Source organism: Debaryomyces hansenii (genome assembly GCF_000006445.2).
Source record: "Debaryomyces hansenii CBS767 chromosome A complete sequence".
Lineage (NCBI taxonomy): Eukaryota > Fungi > Ascomycota > Pichiomycetes > Serinales > Debaryomycetaceae > Debaryomyces > Debaryomyces hansenii.
The window spans coordinates 740,052-760,382 of record NC_006043.2 but is presented as its reverse complement, the minus strand read 5'-3'; the positions used below and the strand labels follow the sequence as shown (position 1 = coordinate 760,382).

The 20,331-nt window shown below is 35.1% G+C and overlaps 7 protein-coding genes and 1 non-coding gene across 8 annotated transcripts; 6 read left to right on the top strand and 2 right to left on the bottom strand. All coding sequences in view use genetic code 12, as the record gives it.

The window, feature by feature from the left end:
- Positions 1-96: 96 nt before the first annotated feature.
- DEHA2A09086g (DEHA2A09086p) lies at positions 97-3,513 on the bottom strand (the record flags this gene model as incomplete). The annotated part of the gene is made up of 1 exon (XM_002769967.1): positions 97-3,513. One exon carries the CDS (start codon positions 3,511-3,513, stop codon positions 97-99), a length of 3,417 nt encoding a protein of 1,138 aa, XP_002770013.1.
- A 1,315-nt stretch (positions 3,514-4,828) lies between these two features.
- DEHA2A09064r lies at positions 4,829-4,901 on the top strand. The gene has a single exon. It is a non-coding gene; the product is annotated as a tRNA-Arg (tRNA).
- Positions 4,902-5,003: 102 nt separating this feature from the next.
- On the top strand, positions 5,004-5,606 carry DEHA2A09042g (DEHA2A09042p; the record flags this gene model as incomplete). The annotated part of the gene is made up of 1 exon (XM_456723.1): positions 5,004-5,606. One exon carries the CDS (start codon positions 5,004-5,006, stop codon positions 5,604-5,606), a length of 603 nt encoding a protein of 200 aa, XP_456723.2.
- A 43-nt stretch (positions 5,607-5,649) lies between these two features.
- Positions 5,650-9,984, bottom strand: DEHA2A09020g (DEHA2A09020p; the record flags this gene model as incomplete). The annotated part of the gene is made up of 1 exon (XM_456722.1): positions 5,650-9,984. One exon carries the CDS (start codon positions 9,982-9,984, stop codon positions 5,650-5,652), a length of 4,335 nt encoding a protein of 1,444 aa, XP_456722.2.
- A 359-nt stretch (positions 9,985-10,343) lies between these two features.
- On the top strand, positions 10,344-10,874 carry DEHA2A08998g (DEHA2A08998p; the record flags this gene model as incomplete). Its single annotated transcript, XM_456721.1, has 2 exons — positions 10,344-10,354; positions 10,499-10,874. 2 exons carry the CDS (start codon positions 10,344-10,346, stop codon positions 10,872-10,874), a joined length of 387 nt encoding a protein of 128 aa, XP_456721.1.
- A 588-nt stretch (positions 10,875-11,462) lies between these two features.
- DEHA2A08976g (DEHA2A08976p) lies at positions 11,463-12,983 on the top strand (the record flags this gene model as incomplete). Its single annotated transcript, XM_456720.1, has 1 exon — positions 11,463-12,983. The coding sequence occupies one exon, from the start codon at positions 11,463-11,465 to the stop codon at positions 12,981-12,983; it is 1,521 nt and encodes a 506-aa protein (XP_456720.2).
- Positions 12,984-13,900: 917 nt separating this feature from the next.
- On the top strand, positions 13,901-15,460 carry DEHA2A08954g (DEHA2A08954p; the record flags this gene model as incomplete). Its single annotated transcript, XM_456719.1, has 1 exon — positions 13,901-15,460. One exon carries the CDS (start codon positions 13,901-13,903, stop codon positions 15,458-15,460), a length of 1,560 nt encoding a protein of 519 aa, XP_456719.1.
- Positions 15,461-16,347: 887 nt separating this feature from the next.
- On the top strand, positions 16,348-20,118 carry DEHA2A08932g (DEHA2A08932p; the record flags this gene model as incomplete). Its single annotated transcript, XM_456718.1, has 1 exon — positions 16,348-20,118. One exon carries the CDS (start codon positions 16,348-16,350, stop codon positions 20,116-20,118), a length of 3,771 nt encoding a protein of 1,256 aa, XP_456718.2.
- Positions 20,119-20,331: the final 213 nt, after the last annotated feature.

Here is a 20,331-nt window from a genome sequence, read left to right as displayed (position 1 = left end):
GATATTATTGATAAAACTATGCTCCCGTAGTAGGTATGAATCCTACTTATTTCATCTACAAAATTTTACGAAATAAATCACTATACTTCCTTTCTCTTAATCCTTATCTGATGAAGAAAACCTTTCTAGATCATCATTGACGCCACTTTTTGCTTTTTTCTTAGATCTTAAAAACTTGAATCCAGCATAATAAATGAATATATTAAATGCCTTGGTTGGGAATATTGCTACTACCCATTCATTAGGAATTATTCTTAAGATCAAACCGGCCGGTATCGAAAGGAAACCGCAAATCAATGCAGTGCCCCACATCGCTGGTGTCTGTCTAGTAATACTAAACGCAGCACCACCCACGAACATAATTAATACTTGGGCTCCTCCAATAATTGCAGCAATGCCAATGAAATACCAGTTTCTGAATAAATGTTGCGTGAAGTCTAAATTGTCTCTGGTAAGCCTATCCCTCACCTTGCTTACACCATCAGCTTCGTCTAATTTTCTAGTCACAATCAATTTCCAGAATTGCAACCAAACAAACGCATTGAATGTCATAGCATCTAATTGTTGGTTTTCATGGTTCGTTGCAGGCCTTGATCCAAAAAAGATTGATTTACCGGCAAAATGCAAAACGAATGTGACAATCAACTGAGTCGTTGATTGACCAAGAATCATTTTCCACATAGAAACCGAAATTAATGGAGTATGTCTTCCCGCAGGCTTTTTTCTCAAAGATGATTCATCGGGCTTATCAGTAGCTAAAGCTAAAGCGGCTAAAGTATCCATAATCAAATTAACCCATAATAATTGAACTGCGGTCAATACTGACTTATTTTCGGAAGATGCAACTGCGGATACAAAAGTTAACAAACAAGCTGTTATATTAACCGTTAATTGAAATTGAATGAACTTCTTGATAGATGACGCAACAGTTCTACCCCATTTAATAGCTTGTACTATATCCGTAAAATCATCAGTCATTAAAATAATGTCAGAAGCTTCCCTTGCAACCTCTGTACCAGAAATACCCATCGAGAACCCAACATCAGCTAATTTCAAAGCAGGTGCATCGTTTGTACCATCACCCGTTACAGCGACAACCTCACCCTGAGAACGCAATGTTTCAACCAATATTCTCTTGTCTTCTGGCGAAGATCTTGCCAAGACTCTTAATTTTGGTGCAACTTTATCACGCTCCTGAGCGGATAACTTACGGAAAGCTGGCCCCTCCATAAATGCGTACTCGTTCGACAAATCCTCGGATGTTAAAATGTTACAACTTTTAGATATTGCCTTTGCCGTAATAAGATTATCACCTGTTACCATTCTAACAGAAACTCCTGCTTGTTTACAACGAAGAACCGATTCTGGAACACCTTCTTTTAATGGATCCTGAATGCCAACAATACTGTCCATAATCATCATTTTTCTGTCATCTTCCAAATTACCACTTACATTAATCAATAATTCGGCATCGGCTTCTGACTTAATATCTTTGACTAATTCTTGAGGTGGCCAGCTACTGATACCCACAAAATCTCTGTGACATGAAGCAATTGCTCTTAAAGCATCATTAGCATATTGATCTATTTTTGTTAATGCAGCATCACGTAAGTTCCTATCCATTCTTATGATATCACCATTCAGATCAAACTGATAACCACAGTTCTTGAAAATAATTTCTGCCGCACCCTTGCAATAAAATCTAAAGCCATTTTCAATTTTCATAACAACTCCTGACCATTTTCTAGAACTTTCAAATGGAAGTACTTGGACAACATCCAGCAGACTATCTTGTCTTTGTTGTTCTAATGATCTCTTACCAAACAAATTCAATTTTTCATCAGCCAAGATCAACATTGCACTTTCAGTCTTATTACCTAAATATGGCTCATTGTTTTGACTAAATTCTACTTGTCTCTTTTGACGATCATTCGAGTTTGTGAGTAAATGCTTAATGAGCGATTGCCTCTTTGGCTTCTGTTTCGCTAATTTAGCTTTCTCTTCATCATATTCCAGATTCACAAAGCATGTCGAGTTAATAGCCACATTGGTACAGTAGAAAACTTTCAAATTATCTAACATTTGCGAAAACATGTCCAGTGACCTTGGGCCATCGCTTCCAACAGTATCATCAAATTCTTGGTTCCCGAAGAAACCCTTCACAACCCTCATTCTGTTCTCAGTTAAAGTACCAGTCTTATCTGAACAAACAGCGGTTGCTCCGCCCATAGTTTCGCATGATTTCAACACTCTTACTAGGTTACCGTTTTGTGCCATTCTAGTACTCGCAAAAGCTAAGGCTAAGGTAACCGCTAATGGTAATCCTTCTGGAACAGCAACTACCACAATAGTAATAGCAGTAATTAATATATCCACGAATTTTTTACCTTTCTCTGCACTTTTCAACAAATTGAATTTTCCTCCAGGTGCAATATTAACGCAGTATCTAATAAACAATACGATGAACAACACTAAGGCTGCCAAAAATCCATACTTCGAAATTCCTTCTGCTAAATTATCTAATCTTAATTGTAATGGGGTTGTTTCATTTTCGTGATTTAAACTTGCCATAGTCCTTCCATGAATAGAATTAGGGCCCACTGCAGTAACCATGGCATTACCCAAACCAGACAAGACCTTAGCTCCAGATATTAAGAAAGGATCTTCGAACTTAATGCTACTAGATCCAATATCTTCATTAGTTGGTAATTGACTCTCGTAAAATTGCATTGCTTCCTCTGCAGGAGACTTCCTAATGGTTTTGGCTTCACCTGTCAATGCAGATTCGTCACACTCAACCTCTCCGCTGATTAAAATTGCATCCGCCGGTAATACGTCCCCCGTCTGTAAGTTTGTGATATCACCCACCATTAAATCGTAAATAGAAATCATCTTCTGCGAACCATTTCGTATAACAATTAGTTCACGATCTTCTTTCTTAGCGTTCAATTTTGCAAATTGACGTTCTTTTTGGAAGTCATTCGCAGCTCCAACGAGAACAACGATGGCAACCGCTACCATGATGGCGACCCCTTCGACCCAATCGACCTTAGGTAATGCATTTCCTTCGTCATCGTACATAACACCTTGTCCAAAAGTCTCGTAGAGCCCTAACGCTAAAGAGATCACCGCTGCCACAGACAACAAGATCAAAACTTTATCTTTCAACGCATCAAAACATAACTCAAAGAAATTTTTACGAACTTTCGTTGGTAACTTATTCTTTCCATAATATTCCATTCTCTTCTTCATATCATGCTGGTCTTCATCATTAATGCCTCCCTTTATGCTCGTAGTAAAGTTGGCACTCAAGCTATCTATACCTCCTAATTCATAAAGCTTCTTCATCGACTTGGGATCATGCAATTCTGCCAAATCATCAGGTCCGATACTATACGGCTCTCCCGTCAACGGCGACGCTGACGATGTGCTAGCCTGATCTGATTCATCTTGAAATTTTTGAGGTTCCACTCCTAAATTTTGCCCATACTTATTGGGGTTTAATGCAACCATCCTACCCTAACTTTGTGTGTAGGTATGAAACTAATATGGGTTTCTACTGCGTAATAGTTAAAATAGCAAAGATCTTTGTAGTATGCTGTTCCACTTAATAACAGATATTACCAAACTTAACTCAAGTATACTCAGATTCAGATGAAAAATCGTTCAAAACTTCACTCTTATCTTCACAATTCCTTTTGGAATATTGGTCTCAATTTATATGACTATAAGTTTACTTATATTGGCATGTCCCTTGCCCAATATATGATTGATAAGCTTAATTTTATTAGAAAGAATCGGTAGAGCTGAATCTTGAATAGAGGCTGTGTTCCTATGGTTCGGAAATGTCTCATGAGGCATCATTACCGATAATATCCGGTATAATTACGACTGAAATAATATGCTATATCACGTGTTTAGTGCGCTATCATCTGTTGAATACCGGTAATTCGGCGAGGGCATAAAATATTTTATCTGGTGCTTCAGAAGGCTTGACCTTCATCAAATGAAGGCTAAGTGAAAGTGCTAAGACTTAGATAACACAAGATCTAGTAATTCTGTTGTGTGGACGTTGGCCTATTGCGGTTAAAACAGGCATAGTCTGGTTCGGGCTGAATTTGCAGCCGAATTACAGTCACTCGCTCGCCAAACAATGAAAATTTCGTAGTTGGCTAATCGTACGTACGTACCATAGAAATATCTGATCTGGACAGTCCTGACCATCATATCGATGTTAGTCATGTCAGTTGGATGTGCCTATGCTACTTCAAGCTGTATGAGAGTGTTTTCAGTTGCTTGCTGGGGGTATTCCGCAGTAAAGGAGATTTAAAGGATGCATTATGGCTAAAGTCGACAGTGCATCTAAACCCCCAGCAGTGCCCGATTTTACATGGATGAGGGTGAAATTGCTGATTGTCTAAATACTTGGCACATGTATAAGGAGAAATTTCGCGCAAAGTTGATAATAAACATTGTAGATGTAGCCGTATATTATGCGTATAATAAACTATTTTGTCATTTTCGGATATAAGTGACTGATGACCTACTTAATTGTCCTTTTGCCATGGACGGGCCCACAAAGTTATTGAATGGCTATGAGATGGCGGTGGGTATATTTGCCACCTAATATTCCGCCATCATATGCCCAGATGTCTGTAAGATGTGGAATGACGCTTCGATGACCAATTCTCCAATTGCTTTGAATTCTCTCAGGGCGATGATTGCATGCGTAAAAGCCTGTAGGAAACAACAATGTGGAGGATTGGCGGGAAATTGAGCGACACTAACAACATATGTATACAGATATTGCCTCAAAAAGCCGAGATTAGCCCTGCTGGCCAAACGGTTAAGGCATCCGCCTCCTAAGCGGAAGACTCCGGGTTCGAGTCCCGGGTAGGGTTGATTTTTTTTCGTCTCTACAATATCGCGACGTTGATTTGCTTATCGAAAAGCACTCCTTATCTATCAATGCAACCGCAGATATTAATTCTTAATGTATAGATATGTTTGAACGTTCCCGTTTTGTATCATTGCACTACTACGGAAAGATATTTCTTGAAAATTTGCAGTTTGCCTGCTTATTTATAATACCATTATATTTGATTGTGTTCACGGTACCGTTGGTAGTAAACCCTGATACGATCGACCAGTTTAAAATAAATTTTAAGGTTGTTCTATTATCCAAACCATTTTGCGAGGTGAAATCTGAAGAATGTCAGAAACTATTGGATCCGGAATATGGAAATCCTTCACTTTTGTTGAAGACGTCGTTCCTGGACTATGAATTGGTCTACATCAGGCACTATTCGATAGACTACTTGGACAACATTTTGATCACATTGGTAGACAAATCATTCTTCAGGCCGTTGATTTTGATGATTAAGAAACCAACAAATCCTGCTGAATGGTGGTCAAAGGTGCTCGAGTCGTTGCGAGTCGTAATGGCGATTGGTAATGCTATGATATTTCATGCCATCAAGGGTGTTCTTGTTTCGAAGATGTGGGTTTTCTTTATATTCGGGGCGATCACTACAATATACGATTCTTGGGCGTCACTAATCCAAACATTGTCCGGTGTGCTCAGATCGGCCAATACTATATTCTAATGCAGAAACATTACTATTATATATATGTATATATATATATCTATCAGAAGCCGAAATCAAAGGCACTCATGTCTGGTTCTTGGAAAGCTGTGGGTGGAGGTGGTTGAGCATTGATCTTCTGAGTCATATTTTCAGGATGAATGCCATTTTCAGTAAATGATAATGTATTTTGTTGTTCATTTGATTGGTTCGTGTTCTCCGTCGTATGATTTGACCATTTAATTTCATTCTTGGATTCATCATATTTGAGGAAACTCCAATTTCTAATTAATACCACAGCTAAATAATCACATCCCATTCTTGTATATATCGAACAAACTTTTATAATAAAATTAAATTCCTCGTCTGGTGCGATAGATAATGATCCTTTCAAGTACTTAATTGTCTTCTGTCTTAAAGCGTGGAACAAAATAATCAAGACCGGGTCATCTTTCAAGAAACTCATACTTGAAAATCTTGGTGTGATTTTGCTAATATAATTTTTAGAACAATCATCAGAAAATTTTGCTTTATGATGATTAATGATTTCTATAGGCGATTTGATTAACGCTTGGATTGATATTTCATGCTCTTCCAATTCCCAAAATATCCAACTAGTTATCCATCTATCTCCATTTTTCAATACTTCTGGTACCATATAATTTTCAATCAAGTTCTTAATGATTTCACCCTCTGAGATTGTACCCTTACTCGTCGCCGAGTAAATTTTAGCTATAGCTATCGCTAATTGGACATCATTCAATTTCGTAGCTATTATATTGCAGCAATCCTTCAATGCATCTGCTAAAAGAAAGAAATATGCTGCATCAATATATCTATGTTTGCCCATTAATACGTACGCATTTTTCAATGCGGCAGATTTCCATCTCGATTCATTAAAATCGTTTGCTAGAAACTTTAACATCTTTTGCTGTTCTGTATGGCTGACTGTCCTCCATAATCCAATTAAAACTTGTTTCTTACGAATAGCTAAATAAAATAATGAAACCCTTCCCGATGGATCTCTTGTATCACTAAATTCATTTCTAGCACATGATTCCATGATTTTTGTCAATCTTATCGTTTCAACCCAATAAACAAGTCCTATTTGTTTGACATTTTCCCATTTAAGTCTATTTTTGAAGTACTCTTCTACCATTGTGAGTAGCATTTCCTTATTATCACTATGCAAAGCCCAGCTGATATCTCTAGTTGTTAGCTTTGATTGCTTTGAAGATAGCTGAAACAACTTAAAGCCCATTAAGAATCTTAGTCCATTCTCATCCAAGGACATTAAATATTTTCCGAGTTCCTTTACAATTGAAATTATTGAAATTAACGTGATTTGTTGGTGTCTTGTTAACAAAGGTAGGGAAATCTTCATTAACTTCTCAATTAATAAATCCAGTAAATTATCATTGAATGAGTTAAATATATGAATACCTGAAGAATCGAATTTGCTTGAAAACGCATCATTAATTATATCAATCTTACTTGACAAAGAAGGTGTACTTGCTCCACTTTGTCTTGACTCGTTATTTTCAAGTACTTCGTTAGTCAAATCCATACTCAAATCCCATTGGATTGAATCACCTTTCCGTAATATTTGGAATAATCTGACGAAAACATCTTTCACCAATGAAATCTGATGCATGAATAAACACTGTATTAAGAATTGAGGATGATATACAGGTAACGGACCATTCAAAATTCGAACTAATTGTTCGATATCGTAAATCATATCATAAGTAGATTTGGTTTCCTTTTGTGATGAATCATAGTCCTCATTTTCTATGTTGGTGTATCCTACCATCAATTGACGTATTGTCGAATCAAGTGAATTGTTAGCAGAGCTACCAAGCTTTACCCATTTATCATCTATAAAAAATTGATTACCACAGCCTATGACCAAATAACCATCATCGAGCCAAATCAGATCTCCAATTTCATGCGATGTATAATTTGAGATATCGATCTTTTTTAGTACTGCAAATGTTGGGATTTTATTAGTATAATCATAACGCAATTGTGTGTATAACAAAACAAATCTCAGAAAACCAACTGACAATATAGCGTTAGATGTCAGTCTTTCTGAATTTGAAGTAATGAATGTCCAATCAAGATCTGTTACAGCGCCATAACTATCGTCAAATGTTTCTTCGTATTCTAAGACGCCAGATTTGGTATCCCAAATTGTTAATCGAGAGCCCGTCTTGTCAACAATAGCAAACTTATTGATGATTGATGCTCCGTGAATTTTAGTGGCTTCCGATATATTGGTATGAAGCCTATAGGTCTCAATCCATTCTAGTGAGTCCCGCGATTTTGCAAAGTTGATTGCAAAAAACTTCACCTTATCTTGCTTATCTATTACAGATACCAAATTCCTTTCACCTTTGGATTCAAATGAATCAATTAACGCTATTTGATGGATCTTTTCATCTTGTGGTAAGTTGTTAATATTTAACGGCTTCAAGCTAGTAGATAATGGTTGAGTATTGATATTAATTATGAGTTTCCATGCTTTTATCAAATCATTTTCAAAAATGGCAATTATGCAATATTCTTTTGTATGGTTAGATTCATTAGGAAACTCTGTTATCACAAATGCTCTTGGTTCCCGAATTATACGTTCATTGATTGAATTCAAAATTTCTAACCTTTCTAAAAGCGCCGCCTCTTGAATATCCAATGTTAACGCATTGCAATCCCACAAACTTATAAGGCCATTTTTTTCCAACGCTACCACTAAATGATGTCTTCCAATTTTATTGGGGGGTTCAATATCATTCAACAAGACACTGTCCCATATCCCTTGATTTTTCTCGTTTATATTAGAGCCATGGTTTAAGTTAACTTGAAATTTTTTAGTTATTGTCATACTTTCAGTATTCGAAGAACCAATCAGTAATGGTTCCCATAAGTAGTTATGTTCAGGAAAATTCAGAATCGAAAATACAATATTGTTAGATGCAGATGAGGAATATGATTTCACTAGTTTTCGGATTGATTTAGTATGACCTTGAAATTTGTCAATCAACTTTGCACCTAGAACAGATGAATCTGATTTTAAAATGTTCTTAAACTCAAATGCATTAAATCTAATTGTATTTTTTAGTCTATCATGGATTAATATCGACAATCCGGTTGAGCTGTCGCTATTATCTAAAAATTCTAGTTCAGGAAATATAATTGGTTTTAAATTTATCAAAAATTCCTCACTCTGGATTATCTCTTTCGTCAAATTTTCAAACTTCGTATAATTAATTCCATTGGGAAACGAATTCTTATCGAAACTCATATTAGATTGATCCAATCTCTCAAATTTAATTGCATTTGGCGGAGTCAATGAAATATTCAAAATAGAATAAATTGCAACCTTTCCTTGCTTACTTATTACAAACAAAAGATCTAAATCATTCAAGTTCTGGTTCTCAAAATACTTATATATATTGGAGCTTCCATTTCCTGCCTCTATCTGAGGGATTAATGTCTTTTGAAGATGAAAATTGTCTATTGTAACCATAGAAATTATCTCGTCGTCCACAAAGCACTCACTTAAGTCTAAAGAAGCCCATGATCTGAAATGGTTGTGGCCACTAAATTCATAAGCCGCCCATACTCTCAAAATATTATCGTTTGTCAACGTATAGATTATATCATTATCATCATTACCATTATCAATGTACCCACGAATATTTTTTATATTTGCCATAGAGCTGTCTACAGTGTTGATCGAATCAGATGGGATGCGATACTTCCATTTGAGGTCAGTCACGTACGTATTTAAAGGATGGTTCAAGTAAGAAAGTTCAAACAAAGTATTCTCACCATAGTTAATTCTAGACCATACTTTTACCAACCGTTCATAATTACCGCTAAGGGTTATGATTTTGTTGGAATTGTTTGTGATTTTGATATTTATAATGGGGTTTGCTTGAATTGAATGCCATCTCTTTTCATATCTCAAAGATCCATACTCATCATAAATATGGTAAAGTGCTAGTGTCTCTTTTGAACCCACTATTAGCTCATCCTCCAATGGTGCCCATTGCAAGCAACTTATCATTGTAGAATCAACGTTATCAAATTCTAAGGCATGGGACCATTGCGGTTTCAGCATGTATTCATTAAGTGGCTTATAGACAACAATATTATTCCCAATTGAAATAACAATGAACCCGTTGGATGAATTGACATCAATTGCATACGGATCTGCCTCCAAGTAGATAGTTTGTAAATGATCTGACTTTTTATGCTTTGTACTATCAGTTGTTGTGGCGTATATGATCAAATTGTTCCCGGACCCATAAGCTATTATATGATGCGATTTCCATAATCCTTGCAGCACAGAGTACGGACTATTATTTACCTCCCCTGGTACAAAATTTATAGTCATTTCGAATCAGAATTATTAAAGTTTGGCTGTAAGAACTATTAATGTACATAAACACCTGGATCGGTTATGTAAACTGCGAGATAGGTTTTAGCTCAATATATTTCCACGCAAGCTCCAATTAACGAGTAATAATAAGCTATTTCAATCTGGTCTTAAACACTTTGGAACTTTCAAAGCTTTATTCTCCTTCAATTCAATTTAGAAGGTTGGTATCAAGATAAGAGGTATAGTTTTCTATAGGTTTAGCTCAGTGAATGATATAATTACAGTCCTGTATATAATTTTTGATTTTATATATGAAATATTTATATTATCAATGATCATGTAATTTATATTCATTTTAAACTGACGTATTCAATATGGGTGCAAGGTATGTAAAGGTCTCGATATTCACATAGCCAATAGATAGTTATAGTTTCAAATATGTCGCTAATCGAACTTTCAGGTTGAAACCTATTATAACTATAATCTAAATGGAAAATGGCTTTTTCAACAATATACTAACATTCTGTAGTTGTAAAGACCAAAAGAAAGCTCTAGCTATTTGCTTGCAAAGGTCACCTTGTGTTCTTATAGAGAGGAACACGCCTAAGAAATGCTTATCGGATCCAGAGTTAAAGAAGGACCTTCCAGAATTGTGTATCGCCAACTTCCGTGCATTCATGGAGTGTAGGAATGGTATGTTTGATATGAGAAAGAGAATGAAAGGTAATGCACCGTTATCTACTGGTAAGTATGACGATACTTATGAGAACTTATCATCCGGAAATTTCGAGGCTCACGAAGAAATGAAAAAATTGGAAGTGTTGAACAGAAATTTATCTAGGCAACGACTCTTGAGAGAAGAACAAGAGAGGGCAAGATTGGCCGGAACTTTGGAAAAAAACTAAGAACTAATAATAGCATATCCCATCAGACTCAGATCAAAAGTGTTCAAAAATTCAGCTAATGCTAAAATCTTTAATTTAGCTTGTAAATAGGAAAATATATCTATCTATATCATATAGGATGCGGATAAATGTGATATAGGTCATACTAATAAAAGTCATATAATATATCCCATAACAGTATAGGCTATAGATATATACTGTATAGAGATATTCTGACTACATTGAGCATATTACCTATGTATTCGAACGAATATTGCCTACATTTGTATAAGAAAGCAGATATTTCAATAATAATACGACTGAGGGGCACAGTAATTGAGATGATGCTTCAAAAAGTAGTTATCGTTATGATAAACATTGTATTGAACAATGTTCACAATATTTATGGAATAAACAATTCAAATCATGTATATGTCCGTCCTTTGTTTTAATCCGCGGCCTGACAAATAATCAAGCATAATGACAAATGCTCCACAGTATTGAAATTTTGATTTCTTTGTAAGCCTGTGAATATAAATTCAATATTATTTTGAAATAACGACAATAAAGTGGCAACATACATCTAAATTAATACTAGGATTGAAAAAAATGACTAAAATAAGCTGTGATATAGAATCGGATAGAGTTGCAGAACTCGACAAATTGTTAGGCTTGATAAAACCCAAAATCTTACACTACATCGATAAGGCTGATCCAAATTCTTCCAACTACGAAACTGACTCTTTGGGAAAATATCATAGTCCGGAATTTTTAAAGAACCAATTTACTGATGATAAACAATTAGATAGCGGTATTAAAGGTGATTATGAAAAATTATCCAGTACTATTGATCAGGTCTTGAAATACTCGGTTAACACATGGAATCCAGGATTTTTAGACAAGTTATATGCATCAAACAATCCAATTGGTGTTATATCAGACTTGATACTATCTATTTTGAATACCAATTCGCATGTATACACTGTTTCGCCTGCTTTATCAGTATTGGAAAATTATATTGGTAAGAAATATGCACAATTATTTTTTGACGATGACCAAGAAACTTGTGGAGGACTTACTTTTTCAGGTGGATCATGGTCGAATATCACATCGATGCAAATTGCACGAGCATTGAAGTATCCAGATACCAAGGAGAACGGTAACACCAATTATAAATTTGCCATTTATACTTCGGAGCACTGTCACTACTCGGTTGTCAAAGGTGCTATTTTGTTAGGTTTGGGGTCCCTGAATGTTTTTAAAGTTAAAATTTTGCCAGACGGGAGCATGGACGTGAATAATTTAAGCGAGGTTATTGAACGTTCGGTTGAACAGGGATATACACCTTTGTATATAAATGGTACTGCGGGTACAACTGTCTTCGGATCATATGATCCATTTGAAGAGATCTCCAAGGTTGCCAAGAAGTTCGATTGTTGGTTCCATATTGATGGATCTTGGGGTGGTAACGTTGTGTTCTCACAAACCCACAAGTCCAAAATGAAGGGTTCAAAGTTAGCTGATTCCGTTACAGTTAATCCTCATAAAATGTTAGGCATCCCAGCTACCTGCTCCTTCCTTTTGTTGCCCCATGTTCTGCATTTCCAGAAATCCATGTCGTTGTCAGCACCATATCTATTCCACGGTAGGGAAAGCGACGACGATAGTATTGAAAATTATGATTTGGCTGACGGAACTATGGGGTGCGGTAGAAGAGCGGATTCCTTTAAATTCTACATGGGGTGGTTATACTATGGAAAAGAAGGCTTTGCTAACCGTGTTGACCATGCATTTGCCATAGCTAAAGACTTTGTTGAAAAGATCAGTAAGAATCCTAAATTTAAATTGGTTATCGGCAGTGAAAAAGATTTACCCGCATGCTTGCAAGTCTGCTTTTATTATAAGCCATCTGATTATACAGACCACGACAATACCGAAATCACTCGTTTCATCTCCAGGGAATTACATAAAAGAGGTAGATATTTGGTAGACTTTTCTCCTAACCCTACCGATAAAAACAATGAAGGTGAATTTTTTAGAGTTGTATTCAATTCTCCTACTTTGACCGATAGTGTTGTCGATGATTTAATCAACAGCATTATTGAAGTTGGTGCGGAATACAAAAAATAGAGTATTTATTTAATATAAGCAATGTTAACAAATTTCGTCTGTAACAATTGGTTGCATCCATTGCCTAGGTACTCTGAACTGGTTGCACCAACCGAAAGGTCTCCGCACCATTTGCGATTTATCTATGTTGTAATCTTCAATGACATCATTTTGCCGATATTCAGGACTCAAAAGTGCTAGACTCAATGTCCGATTGAATTTGGTTCTCACTATAAAAGATAACTCTACAATCGCAACGTAACAATCAATCACTTAATCCGCTGTTTTATCTAGTACGCAAGAATTGCATTCTAATCGAGTAATAATTATGGTAAATAAGCGATGCAACGTGAAGGCAGCCGTATTCTATTTTAAATTAAAAAAATATACACACCAGCCAGTTCACAAGAAACTATTAATCATGCGACCAGATAGACCATAAAAGCCTTACGAAAGTCAATGTTACGTTCCATTATTGTAAGCGAGAAATTCAAGATTAGGTAATTCGTAGTTGATTTGTTTAAGGCATTGATTACGAATGGTCGCAATCGAGCTCTTGCGCAAAAATAGGTAAGAAATGATAAGGCAAAACAATAGAGCCAAATGGGAAAGATCTCATAAAAATTCGATGTGCCGTAGAATTTATATAGCAGAATTTGAGTTAAATGGGATTTTGTTCAACAATGAATCAAATGTAACATGGTCGTAATATATGAAATTACCCCAGTGCGAATGTAATATCAACGTTCAATCCCCTTTCAAGATTGTGATGCACTTTATCTTTTGAATATCACATATGACCTATATCTTAATACGGAATAAATTGAGTCTCTCTTATATATATTTAGCGAAAGTACCGTTTATTCTAGGGATTTTTTTTCATCATAGAATAGGAAATTTCGGTTGAAAAATTCGGGACATATATATAGAAATTAGTGATGTCCGAGAAAGAAACTAATACAAACGTTGAACTTGACAGTAGTGTTGAGTCATCCGACCACTATCATCATGATGATAGTCATCTTGAGCTTAAGAAGCATTCGCCAGAAGAAATTGCTGCATCTGGCAAATGGTACGATCGAAGATTTATTCGGGGCATTCCGCAATACTCTGACTCAATGGTTCAAATCGTAATGCTTTCATTCGTTGTTTTTATGACACCTGGTATGTACAATGCGTTAAGTGGTATTGGTGGTGCCGGTATATCTGATAGAGCTACGGCAGATAATGCTAATGTTGCGTTGTACTCGTGTTTTGCAACTATTGGATTTTTTGCTGGTACGATCTGTAACTATTTTGGTATTAAGGCGTGCTTGATTGGTGGAGGTACTGGTTATTTTCTTTACTCATCAAGTCTCTTGTGCTTCTACCATACAGAGAATAAAGGTTTCGTTATATTTTCGGGTGCCTACTTAGGTATTTGTGCATCTTGTCTTTGGGCTGCTCAGGGGACAATAATCATGAGTTATCCTACCGAAGATAAAAAGGGAAGGGCTATTATGATTTTCTGGGTTATTTTCAACTTGGGTGCTGTTATTGGATCTGTGATTCCATTAGCGAACAATATAAATAATAAGGGATCTGCAGTGGGAGATAGTACCTATATTGCATTCATGGTTTTGATGTTCTGTGGTTCGCTCATTGCTATGTGCATGTTGCCAATGAATAAGGTCTGGAAATCAGATGGTACTCGTGTCATGAATAAGAAATTTCCTAGTTGGAAGCAAGAACTTATTGATTTATATCGTATGTTGGTTTCTGAACCAAGGATTTTCTTTGTTTTCCCTATGTTTTTTGCTTCTAACTGGTTTTATACATATCAATTTAATGATTTTAACGCCGGTCGTTTCAACATTAGAACTAGATCATTAAATTCGTTGCTTTACTGGTTATCTCAAATGTTTGGTGCTATTATATTTGGGTCTATTTTGGATTTGAAGTGCTTTCGCAGAAGTACTCGTGCCAAAATTGGCTATATTATTTTAACTGTAATATCCTTAGCTATCTGGGGAGGTGGATTAAAATTCCAACTTGGCTTCACAAGAGAGGATGTCACTAGCCCTGACGCAGCTGGTGAAATCCCCCCTAAATTTGCTCCAATTGATTTCGAGGATGGCTCATATATTGGACCTATGTTCCTTTATATATTCTATGGGATATTTGACTCCATGTTTCAAACTTACTTATTTTGGGTTTTGGGAAGTATGAGTAATAATCCTAAGAAGACTGCATTATACGCTGGTTTTTATAAGGGTCTTCAATCGGCTGGTGCAGCTATTGCATGGAGATTAGATGCTTTGGAAAAGCCATATATGGACTTATTTGCAAGTTCATGGGGTTTAGTGAATGGTTCTTTGCTTATTGCTTTACCATTGATCTGGTTTAAGATTACTGATCATACTGATATTGAAAAAGATGGCTTGACTAAAGTAGTGACTGATAATGAAATCAAATCAGTTAAATCTTTTCCTCAAGAAGGGACAATAGAAGTGGTTTAATCCCCTTAATTCCTTTCTGCTGTATATTTATCTTTGATAATCGTGCTTTTGGTGTAAATAATAAGGTTATTTATATTCTAATTTAATTTAAATCAAATATCATAATGTATTTCCCGTAAGATTACAGATTTTATGTTTTTTACCTCTGCTATCCTATCATCTTTTGATTTCCTGTTTTTTCTCTTCGCATCCAAATAAATCTTAGCCATTATATGATTATAGTTTTGCAAGAATAACTAAGAAATGAGAAAAAGTTGCAAATGATAATCAACCTCATACTACAAAACTAAATTAAAATAAACAAAACCTAATAAGGCATGATAAACTAAACGTCACACCACCCAAAGAATTTGATATGCTATTTACTTAATCAGACTACAAGTTCATACTTGGAGGTATGGATATACAGCTTTAGATAGGCTTTAGCATGAATCACGTGTAAGATTTTGCAACAACATACTAATATCCATGTTTTGAACACTAACTTACCAAACAATATAATTAGGCATTATTGGGGAAATACGAAACGACAAACATAAATGTATTTATGTCAATCTACTCTTATTCAAAAACAAAGTAGTGGTCTGTTTAGCTACATTTTTAGTGTGAGTATTCGGACATAATTAATAAATCACCTTATTTCGGGTCCTAACTTTCAATATTTTCTTGTAAATAATTTGTACACTTACAAGTGTACAAGGTTAAGTATATAATCTTTTCGGGCTATAGAAGTTGAATCATTATATAATAAAGTAAGTATTGCAGTTGAAGAAAGTATCAATGTTTAGTTATATGCAGGAGATACAGCTCATCGTAAGTGCTATGTATTTTAATATGGAAGTTGTTTATAACTAAGAAAAGTCCTAGAGATAACATAATTTGTTAGAATGCTGGTTGATAATGAATCATTGTACTTATACAATCTCACTATAAAGCACCCATCCCTGTGTATTGCGTCGATTGTCGGTCAATTCTTAGGTAATAAGAAATCTCAAGAAATTATACTAGCCAACTCAACATCTATCGAGTTGTGGAAAGCCGATTCAAATACCGGTAAATTAGAAAAAATCTACCAGCAGGCATCATTTGGTATAATACAGGGGATTGATAAAATAAGATTAGTTGGTACACAAAAAGATTATGTAGTAATTACGTCAGATTCTGGAAAATTGGTTGTCTTAGAGTTTGATATAGAGAAGTTACAATTTGTTCCATTATTTCAAGAACCTCATTCAAAGAATGGATTGAGAAGGACTTCACCTGGTGAGTATCTATGTGTGGATCCTCACAATAGAGCAATTCTAATTGGTGCCATAGAAAAGAATAAATTGGTTTACAAGGTGCAATCAAATGATGAAGGAAAACTTGAATTATCATCACCCCTAGAGACATTTTCTAAGCATACGTTAACTTTGCAAATATGTGCTATGGATACTGGTTTTGAAAATCCGATGTTTGCTGCCATTGAATGTGATTATAATGCACGCCAACAAGACAATGGCGAAGAAGAAGATGCAGGTGAAGCATCCTTACTTCTAAACTACTATGAGTTAGACCAGGGATTAAACCATGTCGTGAAACATAAATCTAATGAAAAAATACCAGGGTCTTCATCACATTTGATTCCATTACCAGACTTTATTGGAGGCCTACTTGTATGCAGCAAATCGACAATTATATATGCTCATCCCTCTAAAGATAAATTATACCTACCAATACCAATAAGATCAAATACAAACGAAACTCTTATAGTGAACCACGTTATCCACAGACTAAAAAAGAATAACTTCTTCATTTTAGTCCAGAGTCAGTTAGGAGATTGTTTTAAAATAACTATTGATCATGATGAAGTGAATGAATCTATTGAAAATATTAACATAACTTATTTTGATACAATTCCGTTATCTCAAAGCCTTAATATTTTCAAAAGTGGGTTTCTTTTTGCTAATGTTGCAACCAATAACAAACTCTTTTATCAATTTGAAAAATTGGGAGATGATAATAACAACACTACGTTGCAGTCTTGTAACTTTTCTGATTACAATTCCATATTTGAATTGGATATATCTAAGCGATCTTTTAAAGTTGCTGGGTTAGAGAATTTAGCATTAGTTGATATAATGGAAACTTTGAACCCTATTACAGATGGTGCTTTAATTGAAACATTGCGACCAGAAGTTCCAGACCCATTTAAACAATTGACAGCTTTATCATCACACTCATATTTGAAGACATTAACTCATGGTATCTCTACCAATACTGTGGTGTCATCACCTTTACCCATTAAACCGACTGCGATACATACAACGAGGATTTTTGCGGAATCTGCCAACGATGAGTATTTGGTTATATCATCCACGCTATCTTCACAAACATTGGTATTGTCTATCGGTGAAGTAGTCGAAGAAGTTAATGATTCTCAGTTTGTTACAAATGAACCTACAATAAATGTTCAACAAGTAGGAAAATCTTCAGTAGTTCAAATTTATTCTAATGGTATTAGACATATAAAGCATACAATGAGAAATGACACGATAGAGAAGAAGTACACTGACTGGTATCCACCTGCGGGTATCTCAATTATACAAGCTAGTACAAATAATGAACAGGTTATAATTGGGTTATCCAATAGAGAGATCTGCTACTTCGAAATTGATCCACATGATGATCAATTGGTTGAATATCAAGAAAGATTAGAAATGTCAGGTGGATCGATTAGTGCCCTAGCAATATCATCGTCATCTATCAGTAAATTACAAAGGAAAAGCTCTTACGCGATTGTTGGCTGTTCGGATGAAACAATTCAAGCGATTTCGTTAAAGCCTCATAATTGTCTTGAAATAGTAACTTTGCAAGCACTATCGGCAAATTCTTCATCCATAGCGATGGTGCCACACGGATATTCAACATCAGTGCATATCGGTATGGAGAATGGATTATATGTCCGTGTCACCATTGATGAGATAACGGGAAAATTATCAGATACAAGAATTCAATTTTTAGGGTCAAAACCGGTTCAATTATCTGTCATTGGATTACCACAGTTACAACAGAATGGTCTTTTAGCGATTTCTTCTAGACCGTGGATTGGTTATTATTCTAAGGGGGATTTTAAGATGACTCCGTTATTAAATACGAACATATCAAATGGTGCATCCTTTTATTCAGAAGATATAGGGGGTGAGGGAATAGTTGGTATAGACGATAATAATTTGATAATACTTACTATTAGTAATACCGATGGCGAAGAATCTGGACTTAATGTAAATGATGATTTCATAATAAACAGTGTTAAATTACGTTACTTACCTAGGAAGATGAATGTTGACAGTCCAGGTGACAATGAAATAAGTTCATCATCATATATATATATAATTGAATCCGAATATGGCATAACATCACCATTCCCTGTCACGGTTCTTCCAGATAATCAAAAAGAAAGTACTAATGAAAATATAGATACTCCAGAAATCGACCAAGACTATTATGACGCCTTTGGTTTTGAAAGATCAAGACATTCCTGGGCATCTTGTGTTGAAGTTATTGATTTCAACAATCAGGAAATTGTCCAAACTATCGAATTACCAAAGAATGAGAGTGCCATTTCGCTTTGTCGTTTACAATTTGAATCTCAACAGACTAAAAATCAAGAATATTTAATAATAGGTACAACGCAAGATCAAAAATTTCTACCTAACTCGTATTCGAATAATTATTTATATACTTTCACGATTAACAAGTCTTCCAATAAGAACAAAAGCCAAAATGAAATCTTGGAGTTTGTCCACAAAACGGAGTTGGATTATCAACCAACTGCAATTATTCCATTTAATGGGAGGTTGCTAGTTGGAATGAGTAACTTCTTGAGACTTTATGACCTCGGCCAGAGACAACTTTTACGTAAAGCATCTTCAAATATAGAATATTTGAAAAATATAATCAGGTTAACCCATCAAGGGGGGTCTAGAATTGTTGTTGGAGATTCTTCTATGTCAACTACGTTTGTTAAATACGATTCCACTGAAAATCAATTTATTCCCTTCGCAGATGACATAATGAAGAGGCAAATCACTGCGTTAGTTACTTTGGACTATGATACAATAATCGGGGGCGATAAGTTTGGCAATATATTTGTTTCTAGAGTTCCAGAAACTATTTCACAACAATCTGATAAGGATTGGAGTCTATTAAGATATCAAGAATCATATCTTAATGGATCGGGTTCAAGATTAAAAAATATATGCGAGTTTTATTTACAAGATATACCCACATCATTCACGAAGGGAAGTTTAGTAATGGGCGGAAAAGAGAGCATAATATATACTGGAATACAAGGTACTTTGGGCTTATTGCTACCACTTTCCACAGAGAATGAAGTAAAATTTTTGGGCGATTTACAATTATTATTGCGTAAATACTTCGATTATAATTTTGATGATTTTGATAAGGATAAAAATGGTTATAATTTACTAGGTAAAGATCATTTGAAATTCAGAAGTTATTATAACCCAGTGAAGAACGTTATGGATGGTGATTTAATTGAAAGGTTTTATGAGCTAAGTCAATCAATGAAAATAAGGATTGGTACAGAATTAAATAGAACACCAAGAGAGATTGAAAAAAAGATCTCAGAGATGAGACATAGATCAGCATTTTAGATTGAAATATAGTTTAATTTGTCAATAAATAAATTATAATACTTTATTAACTAAATACATAAGTAGACATACACAATTAAGATATATATATTCTGAGACAACGGAGAAAAGCAACTTGATGAACCAATTAGCGGTTCCTACCAGGATATCGAATTAAGTACAATTAAAACGCATGTACAGCTAACAAATTTTTCGAAACATTGATTTATGCAA